At 52.6% G+C, this 18,866-nt stretch overlaps 1 protein-coding gene across 7 annotated transcripts; it reads left to right on the forward strand.

Annotated features, from left to right (window-relative positions):
- Positions 1-26: 26 nt before the first annotated feature.
- SIRT3 (sirtuin 3) lies at positions 27-18,866 on the forward strand. Of its 7 annotated transcripts, none has more exons than XM_039911353.1 (8): positions 27-68; positions 6,972-7,104; positions 10,666-10,857; positions 11,565-11,827; positions 14,106-14,206; positions 15,121-15,282; positions 15,411-15,620; positions 18,676-18,866. In XM_039911353.1, exons 3-8 carry the CDS (start codon positions 10,811-10,813, stop codon positions 18,694-18,696), a joined length of 804 nt encoding a protein of 267 aa, XP_039767287.1. In that variant the 5' UTR covers positions 27-68; positions 6,972-7,104; positions 10,666-10,810; the 3' UTR covers positions 18,697-18,866. The 7 variants fall into 7 exon arrangements, with proteins under 7 accessions (XP_039767287.1, XP_039767286.1, XP_039767284.1 ...); XM_039911352.1 differs by lacking the exon at positions 27-68 and adding an exon at positions 2,349-2,395; XM_039911350.1 differs by lacking the exon at positions 27-68 and adding an exon at positions 2,402-2,662.

Below are 18,866 nucleotides of genomic sequence, written 5' to 3' on the forward strand. Positions count from 1 at the left end.
GAGGACCCGCGGCAGGCGCCGCGCCCCACGTGACCCCGCGGAGCCATGGCGACCGAGGGGGTCCTACCGTAAGGACCCGCGAGAGGCGCCGCGCCCCACGTGACCCCGCGGAGCCATGGCGACCGAGAGGGTCCTACCGTAAGGACCCGCGAGAGGCGCCGCGCCCCACGTGACCCCGCGGAGCCATGGCGACCGAGGCCTCCCGCTCCCCCTCGCTGCCCTCACTCATTCCGTAGCACTTGTGGAGCGCTTGCGGTGCGCAGGGCATTCGTCCAGTAGTATTTATTGAACGCTTACTATGCGCAGAGCATTCGTTCAGTAGTATTTATTGAACGCTTACTGTGCGCAGAGCATTCGTTCAGTAGTATTTATTGAGCACTTCCTATGTGCAGAGCATTCATTCATTCAATAGCATTTATTGAGCGCTTGCTATGTGCAGAGCATTCACTCATTCATTCATTCCATCGATAGTATTTATTGAGCGCTTACTATGTGCAGAACATTCATTCAATTGTATTTATTGAGCGCTTACTATGTGCAGAGCATTCATTCATTCATTCCATCAATAGTATTTATTGAGCACTTACTATGCGCAGAGCATTCGTTCAATAGTATTTATTGAGCGCTTACTATGTGCAGAGCATTCATTCATTCAGTAGCATTTATTGAGCACTTGCTATGTGCAGAGCATTCATTCATACAATAGCATTTATTGAGAGCTTGCTATGTGCAGAGCATTCATTCATTCAATAGTATTTATTGAGTGCTTACTATGTGCAGAGCATTCACTCATTCATTCATTCATTCCATCGATAGTATTTATTGAGCGCTTACTATGTGCAGAGCATTCATTCATTCATTCATTCCATCAATAGTAATAATAATAATAATGTTGGTATTTGTTAAGCACTTACTATGTGCAGAGCACTGTTCTAAGCGCCGGGGTAGATACAGGGTAATCAGGTTGTCCCACGTGAGGCTCACAGTTAATCCCCATTTTACAGATGAGGGAACTGAGGCACCGAGAAGTGAAGTGACTTGCCCACAGTCACACAGCTGATAAGTGGCAGAGCTGGGATTCGAACTCATGACCTCTGACTCCCAAGCCCAGGCTCTTTCCACTAAGCCACGCTGTATTGAGCGCTTACTATGTGCAGAGCATTCATTCATTCATTCAATAGTATTTATTGAGCGCTTACTATGTGCAGAGCATTCATTCATTCAATAGTATCTATTGAGCACTTAGTCTGTGCAGAGCACTGGACTAATCGCTTGGAAACGGACAAATCAGTAACAGAGACAGTCCCTGCCCAATGATGGGCTTACAGTCTAATCGGGGGAGACAGACAAGAACAACAACAATAAATAGAATCAATAATAATAACGTTGTATTTGTTAAGCGCTTACTGTGTGTAGAGCACTGTTCTAAGCGCTGGGGTAGATACGGGGTCATCAGGTTGTGCCACGTGAGGCTCACAATCTTAATCCCATTTTACAGATGAGGGAACTGAGGCCCAGAGAAGGGAAGTGACTTGCCCACAGTCCCACAGCCGTCAAGTGGCAGAGCGGGGATTCAAACCCATGATCTCTGACTCCCAAGCCCAGGCTCTTTCCACTGAGCCACGCTGCTTCTCGAATAATGTTGGTATTTAGTTAAGCGCTCACTATGTGCCGAGCACTGTTCTAAGCGCTGGGGGAGATAGGGGTTCATCAGGTTGTCCCACGTGGGGCTCCCAGTCTTAATCCCCATTTGACAGATGAGGGAACTGAGGCCCAGTGAAGTGACTTGCCCACAGTCACACAGCTGACTGGAGGCAGAGCCGGCATTCGAACCCATGACCTCTGACTCCCAAGCCACAGAGCCACGCGGCTTCCCCCGAATAGAATCCTAGCTAGAGAGCGACATCATTAATACAATAGAGCAATAAATATGTAGAGGTATATACGAGGGTCTGTGGGGTCTACGCGTGGGGTCCACGCAGAAGCAGCGTGGCTCAGTGGAAAGAGCCCGGGCTTTGGAGTCGGAGGTCATGAGTTCGAATCCCAGCTCTGCCACTTGTCAGCTGGGTGACTGTGGGCGAGTCACTTCACTTCTCTGTGCCTCAGTTCCCTCCTCTGTAAAATAGAGGGGAAGACTGTGAGCCCCACGTGGGACAACCTGATTCCCCTGGATCTCCCCCAGCGCTTAGAACAGTGCTCTGCACATAGTAAGCGCTTAACAAATACCAACATTATCATCATTATTATTATTATAATCACGTAGTAAGGCCTTAACAAATACCGTAATTATTATTATTATGCCGGGAGGCGTGGCCCGTTTGGCGAGGCGGCGGCTCTTCTATTCTAGACTTGGTGGTAAAGGCCCCTGGGCCCGGAGCTGTGCAGACGTCCTTTTGTGAGCAAACCCAAGGGGGGCTCCCCTTCCCTCCTCCCCCCCCTCCTGGGGAGCAGAAAGGCAGACGAAGGGGTGGCGGGGGGGCACCCACTTCCTTGCAGCTGCTTTTTGTGATGTAGCCGCCCGGCAGGGTGGGCGCACACACCCTCCAGGCCGCTGTCCCAGGGCAGGGAAACTCGGGGTGCAAAATGGGGCTGGGGTGTCAGGCTGGATTGTCTGCAGCCAGAAAGGTGCTTCTTCCCTCTCCGGGCCTGCGGGGCTCAGGAGGTGAGCTGGGGCTGGGGGCGGGCGGCAGGGGCACGGTGTCCTCAGACAGGGGGCTTGCTGCACCTGGAATCCCCTCCAGCTTTGGGGGCGTCAGGTGGTGGGGGTCTTCGGGGTCCCAGGGGGTCCCAGGGGCTGAGTCCGGGCAGGTCAGAGGCAAAGGGCAGCAATCGGATCGTTTTAAGCGCTTCTTACGGTCCTTGGCACACACTAAGCGCCCACTAAATCGTAATAATTATGACGGCATTTGTTAAGCGCGTACTGTGTGCAAAGCACTGTTCTAAGCGCTGGAGAGGATACAGGGTGATCAGGTGGTCCCACGTGGGGCTCACAGTCTTCACGCCCATTTTACCAATGAGGTCACTGAGGCACAGAGAAGTGATGGGACTCAATAATGTTGGTATTTGTTGAAGCGCTTACTATGTGCCGAGCACTGTTCTAAGCGCTGGGGTAGACACAGGGGAATCAGGTTGTCCCACGTGGGGCTCACAGTCTTAATCCCCATTTTACAGATGAGGTAACTGAGGCACCGAGAAGTTAAGTGACTCGCCCAAAGTCACACAGCCGACAAGTGGCCGAGCCGGGATTCGAGCCCATGACCTCTGACTCCAAAGCCCATGCTCTTTCCGCTGAGCCACACTGACTTGCCCACAGTCACACAGCTGACAAGGGGCAGAGCCGGGATAATTATAATAATGTTGGTATTTGTTAAGCGCTTACTATGTGCCGAGCACTGTTCTGAGCGCTGGGGTAGACACAGGGGAATCGGGTTGTCCCACGTGGGGCTCACGGTCTTCATCCCCATTTTACAGAGGAGGTAACCGAGGCACGGAGAAGTTGTGACTTGCCCAAAGTCACGCAGCTAACAAGTGGCCAAGCTGGGATTCGAACCCATGACTTCTGACTCCCCAGCCCGTGCTCTTTCCACTGTCACACTGCTTCTCGAAATACGACCGAATGAATTGAAAGTTTTGTTTTATTCTGTGACTTTTGTCAAGTCACCTCACTTCTCTGGGCCTCAGTGACCTCATCTGTAAAATGGAGATGAAGACTGTGAGCCCTAAGTGGGACAACATGATGACCTTGTATCTACCCCGCTGCTTAGAACAGTGCTTGGCACATAGTAAGCTCTTAACAAATGCCATCATCATCATTTTATTTTTGGGAGTGTGCTAAAGCGCTTGCTATGTGCCAGGCACTGTATGAAGCGCTGGGGTAAGAAATACCAACATTATTATAATAATAATTTTATAATATATTTATTATCTATAATAGAATCGTGATATGATGATGGAACTTAAGTGCTGATTATATGCCAAATGCTGGGGGAGTTACAAGTTGAGAAGCAGTGTGGCCCAGTGGAAAGAGCCCGGGCTTGGGTGTCAGAGGTCGTGGGTTCTAATCCCGGCTCTGCCGCTTGTCAGCCGTGTGACTGTGTAAAATGTGTAAAATGGGGATTAAGACTGTGAGCCCCACGTGGGACATCCTGATTCCCGTGTCTACCCCAGCGCTTAGAACAGTGCTCGGCACATAGTAAGCGCTTAACAAATACCGACATCATTATTATTACTATTATTACTGTGGGCAAGTCACTTCACTTCTCAGTTACCTCATCTGTAAAATGGGGATTAAGACTGAGCCTCACGTGGGACAACCTGATTACCCTGTATCTACCCCAGCGCTTAGAACAGCACTCTGCACATAGTAAGCGCTTAACAAATACCAAAAAAAAAAAAGGTAGTCAGGTTGGACACAGTCCGTGTCCCACATGGGGCTCACCGTCTTCATCCCCATTTTACAGATGAGGGAAACTGAGCCCCGGAGAAGTGAAGTGGCTGGCCCAAGGTCACACAGCAGACAAGGGGCAGAGCTGGGATTAGAACCCAGGTCCTTCTGACTCCCAAGCCCGTGCTCTCTCCACTAAGCCACGCTGCTTCCCATACCTAGTGCTTAGAACAGTGCATGGCACATAATTAGTGGTGGTATTTGTTAAGCGCTTACTATGTGCAAAGCACTGTTCTAAGCGCTGGGGTAGACACAGGGGAATCAGGTTGTCCCACGTGGGGCTCACAGTTTTAATCCCCATTTTACAGATGAGGTAACTGAGGCACAGAGAAGTTAAGTGACTTGCCCAAAGTCACACAGCTGGCAAGTGGCGGAGCCGGAAATCGAACCCATGACCTCTGACTCCCAAGCCCGCGCTCTTTCCACTGTACCACGCTGCTTCTCTAAGCACATAGTAAGTGCTTGACAAATACCATTTAAAAAGCCCCAAAAATTTTAACTCAGTTAAGCGCATAGAAAGTGCTTAACAAATACCATAATAATATTACTATTTCTCTCTCTCTTCATTTTCCCAGGGTGGAGGGCCCTCTGTGTGCTCTACCAAATACTTAGTCCAGTGCTCTGCACAGAGTAAGCACTCGATAAATACTATTGATAATGAAGATGGTAGGGCCCTAATTCCGTCCCCCGGGGTTCTAATAACAGCTCTGCCACGAGTCTGCTGTGGGACCTTGGGTAAGTCATTTCACTTTGTGAAGGCACACTGGGCCTCAGTCACCTCATCTGTAAAATGAGGTAACTAAGACTGTGAGCCCCACGTTTTACAGAGGAGGTAACTGAGGCCCAGAAGTGAAGTGACTTGCCCCACGTCACACACAGCAGCCGAGTGGCAGAGCCGGGATTAGAACCCTGTCCTTCTGACTCCCAGGCCTGCCCCAGGCTCTTTCCACTAGGCCATGGGTTCACTGCCTATAAGGAGTTTACAGTCTAGAGGGTAATGAGAGCTTGAAGGGCCTGAGAGATGAAATCAGCACAGTTCAGAGCCAGGAATAATAATAATAATAATAATAATAATAATAATAATAATAACTGTGGTATTTGGTAAGTGCTTATTATGTGCCAGGCACCATTCTGAGTGCTGGGGTGGATATAACCAAACAGTGGAAGAGCACCTAGGGCTCAATCTTCATCCCCATTCTCAAACTGGGAGAATCATGGGATGGGCCCAGCCCCGCCGTCAGTGTTGCGGCGATACCCGGCCCCGGTTCTCTCTAAATGCCTCCTCTAATAATAATAATAATAATGTTGGTATTTGTTAAGCGCTTACTATGTGCAGAGCACTGTTCTAAGCGCTGGGGTAGACACAGGGGAATCGGGTTGTCCCACGTGGGGCTCCCAGTCTTAATCCCCATTTTCCAGATGAGGTAACTGAGGCCCAGAGAAGTGAAGTGACTCGCCCACGGTCACACAGCTGACAAGTGGCAGAGCCGGGATTCGAACCCATGACCTCTGACTCCCAAGCCCGTGTTCTTTCCACTGAGCCACGCTGCTTCTGTGTCCTGAAACACAGCATGGCAGTGTGGGGGGAGCCCGGGCTTGGGAGTCAGAAGGTCATGGGTTCTAATCCCAGTTCTTCCGCTTGTCTGCTGTGTGATCCCGGCTCCGCCACTTGTCAGCTGGGTGATTGTGGGCAAGTCACTTCACTTCTCTGGCCCTCATCTGCAAAATGGGGATGAAGACTGTGAGCCTCACGTGGGACGACCTCATCACCCTGTATCTCCCCCAGCGCTTAGAACAGTGGTTTGCACATAGCGCTTAACAAATACCAACATTATTATTATTATTATTACCTTGGGGAATTCACCTCAGTTACCTCACCTGTAAAATAAGAATTGAGACTGTGAGCCCCATAATGATGATGGTGGTATTTGTTAAGCGCTTACTATGTGCAAAGCACTGTTCTAAGCGCTGGGGGGATACAAGGTGATCAGGTTGTCCCACGTTGGGCTCACAGTCTCATCCCCATTTTATAGATGAGGGAACTGAGACACAGAGAAGTGAAGTGACTTGCCCAAAGTCACACAGCTGGCAAGTGGCGGAGCCGGGATTCGAACCCGTGACCTCTGACTCCCAAGCCCAGGCTCTTTCCACTGAGCCACGCTGCTTCTCCATGTGGGACAGGGACTGTATCCAACCAGATTTCCTCGTATCCACCCCACTGCTAGTACAGTGCCTGGCACATAGTAAATGCTTAACAATACCATAATAATAGTAGTAAGCTATTAATAATAATAGAGTCATATAATTATAATAAGCTCATCACCTTGATTCTATTTATTGCCGTTGTTTTTGTCTGTCTGTCTCCCCCGATTAGACTGTAAGCCCGTCACTGGGCAGGGACTGTCTATCAGTTGCCGATTTGTCCATTCCAAGCGCTTAGTCCAGTGCTCTGCACATAGTAAGCGCTCAATAAATACTATCGAATGAATGAATTATGATCATTCTCTCTCTCTCCCCATTATCCCAGGGTGGAGGGCCCTCTGTGTCCACAGCCAGAGAGGTCACGGCCGGAGACTCCCAATCCGAGGACCCCCGGGATCAGGTCACGCCGGGGGCTTGACAGGCGGCACTGAGCAGGCGGCGGGCACCCGGGGGCTCAGGTGGGGCAGAGTTTCCAGCATTCCCTGGGACAACTTTGGGGGGGGGAAGGGTGTGTGTGTGTGTGTGTGTATTGGGGGCGTGGGGGGTCCTCAGGGCCATGGATTGAGCCAGTGAAGCGGGGCTGATGCGGGTTGAGGCCCCAGGAGCAGGTTTGGAGGCGGAGGGAGAGGGGAGGAGAAATGTGGGAAGCAGCAGGGCCCAGCGGAGACAGCCCGGGCCTGGGAGTCGGAGGACCGGAGTTCTAGATCCCAGCTCTGCCACTTGTCTGCTGTGTGACCTGGAGCAAGTCACTTCACTTCTCTGCTTCGGTTACCTCTTCTGTAGAATGGGGACGAGTCATAATAATAATAATGTTGGTATTTGTTAAGGGCTTACTATGTGCCGAGCACTGTTCTAAGCGCTGGGGGAGAGACAGGGTCATCGGGGTGTCCCACGGGAGGCTCACAGTCTTCGTCCCCATTTGACAGATGAGGTCACTGAGGCACAGAGAAGTGAAGTGACTTGCCCACAGTCACACAGCTGACAGGTGGCCGATCCGGGATTCGGACCCATGACCTCTGACTCCCAAGCCCGGGCTATTTCCACTGAGCCAGGCTGCTTCTCTAAAGACTGTGAGCCCCATGTGGGACATGAACTGTGTCCAACCTGACCAACTCTTATCTACCCCAGCGTTTAGTACAGTACCTGGCACATAGTAAGTACTTAACAAATACCATAATTATTATTATTACAGTGCCTGGTACATAGTGAGCTCTTAACAAATACCATAATTATCATTAGTATTATTATTACAGTGCCAGGCACATAGTAAGTATTTAAGAAATCCCATTAAAAAAAAAAATGGAGCAAGGTAGTGGGAGTTGCATGAAAGGCAGGTAATAATAATGATAGTGTTTGTGAAGCGCTTACTATGTGTCAAGCAGTGTACTAAGTGCTGGAGTAGATACGAAGATTATCAGGTTGGACGCAGTCCCTGTCCCACGTGAGGCGTAGACTCCAAGCGGGAGGGAGAACAGGTATTGAAATCCCCATTTTACAGATGAGGAAACTGAAGCACAAAGAAGTTAAGTGACTTGCCCAAGCTAATAATGATGATTTTGGTACTTATTAAGCCGTTACTACATTCCAAACACTGTTCTAAACGCTGGAGTAGATGCAGGTTAATTCAACAGCGAATAGGTGGCCGAGCCGAGATTAGAACTCAGGTCCTCTGACCTCCAGCCCCTTGCTCTTTCCCCTAGACCAATCCGTCAGTAGTATTTCCGCTATGAATTGGAAAACCCGATCCCTAATGTTTTAGGAGTGATTGTTTATGAGCCGATGATGACGTTGATGGTGTTGGTTCAGCGCTTATCGCGTCAAGCACTGTTCTAAGCGCTGGGGTGTAGATTCGAGCTAATCAGGTTGGACACAGTCCCCGTCCCACATGGGGCTCACGGCCTTAAAGCCCATTTTACAGATGAGGTAACCGAGGCCCAGAGAACTGAATTGATTTGTCCAGGGTCTCACAGCAGACAGGTGGCGGATCCTGGATTAAAACTCGGGTCCTTCTGGCTCCCAAGCCCGGGCTCTATCTACTAGGCCATACTGCTTCCCGTAAACTCCTGGGTGAGGCAAGCCAGGGACATGTGTGCTGAAGATGAGGGTGAAGAGAAATAATAATGATAATAATTTGGTACTTGTTAAGCATTTACTATATGCCAGGCACTGCTCTAAGCACTGGGGTAGATAGAAGTTAATCAGGTTGGACACAGTCCCTGTCCTACATGAGGCTCACAGTCTAAGTAGGAAGCAACAGGGATAATAATAATTATAATAATAATAATAATGGTGGTATTTGTTAAGCACTTAGTATGTGCAAAGCACTGTTCTAAGCCTTGGGTGGGATACAAGGTGATCAGGTTGTCCCACTTGGGGCTTATAGTTTTTAATCCTCATTTTATAGATGAGGGAACCGAGGCACAGAGAAGTGAAACGACTTGCCCAAAGTCACACAGCTGACAAGCGGCGGAGCTGGGATTAGAACCCATATCCTCTGACTCTCAAGCCCGGGCTCTTTCCACTGAGCCACGCTGCTTCTCTGATGCTTGTGGGTACCCTAGGGCTGCCTCTTGCTCAATAAATAACAATGATAATGATAATAATAATAACTGTGGTATTTGTTAAGCGCTTACCATGTGCCAAGTTCTCAACTAAGCCCTGGGGGGAGCTGAACAAGACCATCAGGTCAATCTCGCAGCCCCGTCCCTCTCTGGGCTCCCAGGGTCAGCAGGAGGGAGAACGGGTCTTGAACCCCCATTTTACAGATGAGGAAACTGAGTCACAGAGAAGTTGAGTGACCACAGCGGTGAGCCCAACATGGGCCAGGGACTGCGTTCACCTCGATCTGCTTGTATCCACCGCAGGGTTTGGAACAGTGCCTGGCACCTAGTAAGCGCTTAACAAATAGCCTAATGGTAATTATTATTAAGCGGTGGAGCCGGGATTAGAACCCAGGTCTCCTGAAGCCCGGGCTGGGGCCTCTTTCCACTAGGCCGTACTGGTTCTCGTTTAACGTGGTCCCGAGTTGGGGCTGGGGGTGGAGGAGGGGCGTTTCAAAGGTCGATCCTCCGGGGAGAGAGAAAGCAAGGGGACGTGGGGGTGGAGTCCTGGCTCCCATCCCATTTCCCGCCCCGCCGCCGACCCTTCGGGCCGGTCTCGCTCCGTTACGAAACGGCTTCGACCTTGGTCGGACAGTGATTCTGCCCCTCCGGCCGAGGGGAGGAGGAGGGCCAGGAAGTCAGTCAGTGGCTTATTTCTTGAGCACTTACTGTGTGCAGAGCACTGGACTGAGCGCTTGGGAGAGGACGGTAGAATAATAGACACATTCCCCGCCCACGACAAGCTTACAGTCTAGAGAGGGAGACAGACGTGAATAGAAAGAAAGAAATGACAGAGCGGGACATAAATGGTCAGGGGCTGGGAGGGCGGGATGAATAAAGGGAGCAAGTCAGGGAGACGCAGAAGAGAGTGGGAGAAGAGGAAAGAGGGGAAGGCCTCTGGAAAGAGATGGACCTGCAGTGAGGCTTTGAATAATAATAATAATTATGGTATTTGTTAAGCGCTTACTAGGTGCCGGGCACAGTTCTAAGCTCTGGGGGAGATACAAAGTAATCGTGTTGGACACAGTCCCTATCCCCCGTGAGGCTCACGGTCTTCATCCCCGTTTTACAGATGAGGGAACTGAGGCCCAGAGAAGTGAAGCGACTTGCCCAAAGTCACACAGCGGACAAGTGGCAGAGCTGGGATTAGAACCCATGACCTTATGACTCCCAGGCCCGGGCTCTAGACACTAGGCCACGCTGCTTCTCCTGCTTCTCCTTTGAACGGTTGGGGGGAGAGTCATCGCCTGTCGGCTACGAGGAGGGAGGGCGTTCCAGGCCAGAGGCAGGACGGGGGCGGGAGGTCGGCGGCGAGATAGACGAGATAGGGAGAAGTTTGGCATTAGAGGTGGTAGTTTCCCTGCTCCCAGAGTGGGCTTCCTCTCCCTCCATTGCCCCGTTCCACCGTGTCCCCCGCAGACCGTGCGGCCCAAGGTTCTTCTCCCTGACCCCGGGGGTCGCGGACTCCCTCAGAACCGGAGGAGAGAGCGGCGGGCGGGAAGGGCTCTCCCTGCGGGACATCGCCGAGCGGATCCGACGTCGGGAATGCCACCGTCTGGTGGTCATGGCGGGGGCGGGCATCAGCACCCCCAGCGGCATCCCGGACTTCAGGTACCTCAGCTCCCCCCCGTCCCACCTCCCCCTCCACCCCCCGGGGCCGGCCCGCCCTCCCGTGGGAGCCCGAGCCGCCCCCTCCCCACATCTGTAAAATGGGGATGAAGCCTGTGAGCCTCCCGTGGGACAACCTGATCACCCTGTATCTCCCCCAGCGCTTAGAACGGTGCTTTGCACATAGTAAGCGCTTAACAGATACCAACATTATTATAACTCTGGTATTCTTAAGCGCTTACTCGGTGTCGGGCACTCAGTGTGGCTCGATGGAAAGAGCACGGGCTGGGGAGTCAGAGGTCAAGGGTTCGAATCTCGGCTCTGCCACTTGTCAGCTGTGTGACTGTGGGCAAGTCACTTAACTTCTCTGTGCCTTAGTCATCTCATCTGTAAAATGGGGATTAAGACTGAGAGCCCCACATGGGACAACACCCGATTACCCTGTATCTATCCCAGCGCTTAGAACAGGGCTCGGCACATAGTAAGCACTTAACAAATACCAACATTATTATAATTATTACCGAGCACTGGGGCAGGTACAGGTGAATCGGGATGGACCCAGTCCCTGTCCCACCTGGGGCTTCCAGTCTCAATCCCCATTTTCCAGATGAGGGAACCGAGGCGCAGAGGAAGTGAAGCGGCTCGGCCAAGGTCCCCCAGCGGACAAGCGGCCGAGCCGGGATTAGAACCCACGACCTTCTGACTCCCAGGCCCCGGGCTCCATCCATTCCGCCGTGCAGGTCCCCCGGGAGCGGTCTCTATAGCAACCTCCAGCAGTACGCCATCCCGTACCCCGAGGCCATCTTCGAACTGGCCTTCTTCCATCGCGACCCCAAGCCCTTCTTCACGCTGGCCAAGGAGCTCTACCCCGGCAACTACCGGCCCAACTTCGCCCACTACTTCCTGCGCCTTCTGCACGACAAGGGCCTCCTCCTGCGTCTCTATACCCAGAACATCGACGGGCTGGAGCGGGGTGAGGGACGCCCCCCGGGGGGAGGGGTGCCATGGGGGCACGGGATCGGTGAACGGGAGCCATGGGACGGGTCAGGCGGGTTCCCCCTCCCCTGGGCTGCGGCGGGGACGTAGTGGAGGGGTCCCAAACCTCTGAGCATCAATCGATCCATCAGTGGTATTTATTGAGCGCTTACTGTGCACAGAGAGCGCTCTACTAGGCGCTTCAGCTGAGTTTGAGGAAATAATAATAATAGTGGTGATTGCCCACAGGGAGGTCAGAATCTAGCTGGACAGACAGACATTAAAATCATTTTACCGCTTCTCCCTCCCAGCCCTCTCAGCCGGGGGATTTGCTCATTCATTCAGTTCATTCATTCGGTGGTATTTATTGAGTGCTTACTCTGTGCAGAGCACTGGACTAAACGCTAGGGAGAAGACGCTACGACAATAAACAGACACACTCCCCGCCCACAGCGAACTTACAGTCTAGCGTTAGGTGGATAGGGTGCTGATAGGGTGGAGGTTCTCAATCAATCAGTGGTATTTATTGAACGCTTACTATGTGCAGAGCACTGGACTAAGTGCTTGGTGAGGGCAGCTTATAGTCTAGTGGGGGAGACAGACAAAAATAAATAAGTATAATAATAATAATATCTGTTAAGTGCTTACTATGTGCCAAGCACTGTTCTAAGCACTGGGGTAGATACAAGGTAATCAGGTTGTCCCACGTGGGGCTCACAGATTTAGTCCCCATTTTCCAGAAGAGGGAACTGAGGCCCAGAGAAGTGAAGCGACTTGCCCAAAGTCATCAGCTGATAAGTGGCGGGGCCGGGATTAGAACCCGCGACCTCGGACTCCCAAGCGCGGGCTCTTTCCCCTAAGCCACGCGGCTTCCGTAAAGACACGTACAGAAATGCTGTGGGGTTGGGAGGAGGGCAAATATCAAATGCCCACAGGTCACAGGGGCCAGTGCCTAGATGAGGCAGAAGGGAGAGCGAGCTGGGGAAAAGAGGGCTTAAATCGGGGAGGGCCTCTCGGAGGAGACGTGAACTTAATAAGGCTTTGAAGGTGGGAGAGGGGTGGTCTGGCATATATGGAGGGGGAGGATGTGGGGAAGGGATTGGCGGCGATAAAAATGAGATCGGGGCACAGTGAGGTGTGCTCGCTCCCCCAAACCTCCCCCCTTTCCCACCCGGCAAGGAAAAGATCAGCTTCGGCCAAGCCGCGGCGCCTGGAGACGGCAGGCTTATTTCCACATAGGTGTCGGGAAAGAGCCCGGGCTTGGGAGTCAGAGGTCATGGATTCGAATCCCGGCTCTGCCACGTCTCAGCTGTGTGACTGTGGGCAAGTCACTTCTCCGGGCCTCAGTGACCTCATCTGGAAAATGGGGATGAAGCCCGTGAGCCTCATGTGGGACAACCTGATCTACCCCAGCGCTTAGAACAGTGCTCCGCACATAGTAAGGGCTTAACGAATACCAACGTTATTAGTATCATTATTCATTCAATCGTATTTATTGAGCGCTTACTATGTGCAGAGCACTGTACTAAGCACTTGGAATGGACAAATGGGTAACAGATAGAGACAGTCCCTGCCCTTTGATGGGCTTACAGTCTAATCCGTGCCGAGCATTGTATGAAATGCTGGTTTAGACCGTAAGCTCCTTGTGGGCGGGGAACATGTCTACCAACTCTATTGTATTGTAATAATATTGGTATTTGTTAAGCGTTTACTATGTTCCAGGAACTGTACTAAGCGCTGGGGAGGATACAGGCAAATCGAGTTGGACACAGTCCCTGTCCCATATGGGGCTGGGGGCCCCAGGTGGAGCGTGGGCTGTTTAATAATGTTGGTATTTGTTAAGCGCTTACTATGTGCAGAGCACTTTTCTAAGCGCTGGGGTAGATACAGGGTAATCAGGTTGTCCCACGTGATGCTCACAGTTAATCCCCATTTTACAGAGGAGGTAACTGAGGCACCGAGAAGTAAAGTGACTTGCCCACAGTCACCCGGCTGACAAGTGGCAGAGCCGGGAGTCGAACTCATGACCTCTGATTCCGAAGCCCAGGCTCTTTCCACTGAGCCACGTTGCTTCCCCAACCTGATTCCCTCCAAAAGTGCCCGGCCCGTCGTAAAGACTTAACAGATACGATAGAAAAAAGGAATAAATGCAATTGATTGACTTAGGGGGGACGGGGAAAGTTCCCGTAGCAGGGTCAGCGGGTCACCCAGCGGCACCGCTGGGACCGGAAGTGGTAAACTCGGCCCCCTCCCGCCCTCCTCTGCTTGGCTTCCAGCGGCCGGGATCCCGCCTTCCAAACTGGTTGAAGCTCACGGCACCTTCGCCTCGGCCACCTGCACCGTCTGCCTGAGGGAGTATCCCGGGGAGGACTTCAGGGTGAGTGGCGGCCGGCGGAACGCCGCGGGGGACTGCCGGGAAAGGGGGCTCTGGGCCCCGAGCTCTGGAGGGGGCCCGGGGTCGGCCTCACCCCAACGCTAGTCCATCAGCCTGGCTGAGAAGCGGGAGGGAGTAGTGAGTAGAGGGCCTGGGAGTCAGAGGGTCATGGGTTCTAATCCTGGCTCCACCACTGTCTGCTGTGCGACCTCGATTGAGTCACTTCGCTTCTCTGGGCCTCGGTCACCTCATCTGTAAAACGGGGATCGAGACCGTGAGCCCCACGTGGGACAGCGACTGTGTCCAACTCGATCAGCTTGCATCCACCCCAGCGCTTAATAATAATGTTGGTATTTGTGAAGCGCTTACTACGAGCAGAGCACTGTTCTAAGCGCTGGGGTAGCAGCGTGGCTGAGTGGAAAGAGCCCGGGCTTCGGAGTCAGAGGTCATGGGTTCGACTCCCGGCTCTGCCACTTGTCAGCCGGGTGACTGTGGGCAAGTCACTTGACTTCTCTGGGCCTCAGTTCCCTCATCTGTAAAATGGGGATTAACTGTGAGCCTCACGTGGGACAACCTGATTACCCTGTGTCTCCCCCAGCGCTTAGAACAGTGCTCTGCACACAGTAAGTGCTTAACAAATACCAACATTATTATTATTATTACAGGGTCATCAGGTTGTCCCACGTGAGGCTCACAGTTAATCCCCATTTTCCAGATGAGGGAACCGAGGCCCAGAGAAGTGAAGTGACTTGCCCAGAGTCACCCAGCTGGCAAGGGGCGGAGCCGGAATTCGAACCCATGACCTCTGACTCCCAAGCCCGGGCTCTTTCCACTGAGCCACGCTGCTTCTAGCTTAACGCAGTGCCTGGCATAGAGTGAGCGCTCACGAATACCGTAAATATTTTTACGGTCCGTAGGGGGATGTGATGGAAGGCAGGATCCCGCGCTGTCCGGTCTGCACCGGGGTGGTCAAGCCGGACATCGTATTCTTCGGGGAGCAGCTGCCCCAACGGTTCTTCCTGCACGTGGCCGACTTCCCCCTGGCCGACCTGCTGCTCGTCATCGGAACCTCCCTGGAGGTCCGCGGTGCCGGCGGGTCGGGCCGGGGGCTCGCCGGTGCCCCGGCAGCGGGGGGCGGCCGGGCTGGGGGAGCGGGCGCGGGGGAGGGTATCGGCGGTACCGGCGTCTCTCTCCCCCCGCCGGGCAGGTGGAGCCTTTCGCCAGCCTGGCCGGAGCCGCCCGCAGTTCCACCCCTCGCGTGCTGATCAACCGCGACGCGGTGGGGCCGTTCGCCCGGGGCCCCCGGGCCAACGACGTGGCTCAGCTGGGGGACGTCGTCAGCGGCGTGGAGAAGCTGGTGGACCTGCTGGGCTGGACCGAGGAGATCCGGGACCTCATCCGCAGAGAAACGGAAAAGGTAGCCGGCCGCTTTGCGTTCAGTCATCCGTATTTACTGAGCGCTTACTCTGTGCGAAGCACTGTACTAAGTGCTGGAGAGACCACAGCATAACGGACAGACACATTCAGCCGATGACTTGTTGGGTCCCATCCCGGAGGAGGGGACCGATGCCCTGCGGGCCCCTCCCGTAGCCCCGGGGTCTACCCAGCCTCAGTCGATCGATCAGTCAGTTATTGAGTGATCGTCTTGTCTTATGTCAGAGAAGCAGTGTGGCTCGGTGGAAAGAGCCCGGGCTTGGGAGTCAGAGGTCATGGGTTCGAATCCCGGCTCCGCCACTTGTCAACTGTGTGACTGTGGGCGAGTCACTTCACTTCTCTGGGCCTCAGTGACCTCATCTGTAAAATGGAGATTAACTGTGAGCCTCACGCGGGACGACCTGATGATCCTGTATCGACCCCAGCGCCGAGAACAGTGCTCTGCACATAGTAAGCGCTTAACAGATACCAACATTATTATTATGCTGTCTAGTCGTCTCCGACCCATAGCGACTCCACGGACACATCTCTCCCGGAACGCCCCACCTCCGTCTGCAATCATTCCGCTAGTATTGAGTGATCCAAGAACTTAATCCTGTCTCATCTTGACTCCCGTGTCAGCTTCCTTGTTGACCTCCCTGCCTTCTGTCTCTTCCCACTCCAGATCATTCTGAGGAAAAACCCTTCATTTTTTGTCTTCCCATTCCCCATAATTATTATTATTATTAAGTGCCGTCGAGTCCCTCATTATTATTGTTATTGTGGTAGTTAAATGCTTACTGTATGTACCAGGGAAGCAGCGTGGCTTAGTGGAAAAAGCCCGGGCTTGGGAGTCAGAGGTCGTGGGTTCTAATTCCGGCTCCGCCACTTGTCAGCTGTGTGACTTTGGGCAAGTCACTTCGCTTCTCTGGGCCTCGGTTCCCTCATCTGGAAAATGGGGATTAAGCCTGTGAGCTCACGTGGGACACCCTGATTATCCTGTATCTCCCCCAGCGCTTAGAACAGTGCTCGGCACATAATAAGCACTTAACAAACACCAACATTATTATTATTATGTACAAGATAATCAGGTTGGACATAGTCCCCGTCCCACATAGGGCTCACAGTCTTAATTCCCATTTTACAGATCAGGTAACGGAGAAATGGTTTGCCCAAAGTCACACAGCAGACAAGTGGGGCAGCCAGAATTAGAACTCAGGGCCTTCTGACTCCCAGGCCCATCCTCTCTCCAATAAGCCACCTAATTCTCCACCCTCACGTCAAACGGAAAGTCCTGACCATCCGCTCTAAGGCAGTCGGCTCTCCCTCTCCTCCCTGACCTCACTGATCCCCTACTACAACCCAACTCACAAACTTAGCTCCACTAAGGCCAACCTACTCACTGTTGCTCCGTCTCGTCTATCTCACCAGCGGCCCCTGGCCCACATCCCCCCTCTGACCTGGAATCCCTCCCCTTTCATATCCCCATCTTCAAAGCCCTCCTAAAATCACATCTTCTTCAAGAGGTTTTCCCCGGCTGAGCCGTTATTTCCCCTACTCCTCTCTTCATTCATTCCATCGTATTTATCGAGCACTTGCTGTGTGCAGAGCACTGTACTGAGCGCGTGGAAAGTACAATTCGTCAACAGATGAAGACAATCCCTACCCAACAACGGGCTCACGGTCTTCTGCGTCAACTTTGCTTGAATTTATATTTTTAAGCACTTGATATTCATCCTACCTTCAGCCCCACAGCACTTCCGTAGATATCTTTATATCCCACCATTTATTTATCTATTTATATTAATGTCCGTCTCCCCCTCTAGGCTGTGAGCTCACTGTGGGCAGGGAATGTGCCTGTTTGTTATAATGTACTTTCCCAAGCGCTTTGCACAGAGTAAGCGCTCAGTAAATACGATTGAATTTCCCCATCTGTAAATTATTTTCCTTATTAATTTAATGTATCTCTCCCACTAGACTGTAAGCTTTTTGTGGGCAGGGATCTTGTCTAGCAACTCAATAGAGAAGCAGCTTGGTTTAGTGGCAAGAGCCCGGGCTTGGGAGTCAGAGGACCTGGGTTCTAACCCTGCCGCCGCCACTTGTCTGCTGTGTGACCTTGGGCAAGCCGCTTCATTCATTCATTCAGTAGTATTTATTGAGCACTTACTATGTGCCGAGCACTGTACTAAGCGCTTGGAATGTACAATTTGGCAACAGATGGAGACGATCCCTGCCCAATATCGGGCTCACAGTCTAAACGTGAGACCTCTTTGTGCCTCAGTTCCCTCATCTGTAAAAGGGGGATTAAGACTATGAGCCCCACGTTGGATAACCTGATTATCTTGGATTCATTCAATCGTATTGAGTGCTTACTGTGTGCAGAGCACTGTATTAAGCGCTTGGAAGGTACAATTTGGCAACGGAGACAATCCCTGCCCAATACTGGGCTCACAGTTTAGAAGGGGGGAGACAGACAACAAAATAAAACAAGTAGTCAGGCATTAATGCCTTCAAAAGGAATAAATAGTTGGGACTTGAGTTGTAATCCAGCCTCTGGCGCTTGTCTGTGGGGTGATCTTGGCCAAGTCACTTAATATGATAATAATAATGTCGGTATTTGTTAAACACTTATTATGTGCAGATCACTGTTCTAAGCGCAGAGGTAGATACAGGGTAATCAGGTTGTGCCACGTGGGGCTCCCAGTCTCCATCCCCATTTTCCAGAAGAGGGAACTGAGGCCCAGAGAAGTGAAGTGACTTGCCCAAAGTCACCCAGCTGACAGGTGGCGGCCCCGGGATTAGAACCCACGACCTCAGACACTTAACCCCAGGCTTTTTCCACTGCGCCCCACTGCTTCTCGCCTTTTTGCCTCAGTTGTCTGATCTGTAAAATGGAGGTGCGGACGGCGAGCCCCATGTGGGACAGGGCCGGCGGGCGTCCAACCGGATCGTCTTGTCTCCACCCCATCGCTTAGCCCAGCGCCTGGCACGTAGTAAGCACCTTAGAGATGCGGTGAAAACAAGGAGGAGGGGCTGACTGTGTATTCCTTTCCTTGCAGCTGGCGGCCCAGGGCAGGTAGGGCATGGCCGTGCCCGGCGGCGGCCCACGACGGCGGGGGCGACCGGGGCGGAGAGGATGGGCTTGGGGGGCCCACCGCAACCATGGAGGCCCCTCGGGGCGAAGGACACCTGCTTGGCCCCCGGGCCGGGAGGACCACCCAGCTGGGACACGACACGATGACGACGACAA

The sequence above is a fragment of the Ornithorhynchus anatinus genome, chromosome 3, assembly GCF_004115215.2.
Source record: "Ornithorhynchus anatinus isolate Pmale09 chromosome 3, mOrnAna1.pri.v4, whole genome shotgun sequence".
Lineage (NCBI taxonomy): Eukaryota > Metazoa > Chordata > Mammalia > Monotremata > Ornithorhynchidae > Ornithorhynchus > Ornithorhynchus anatinus.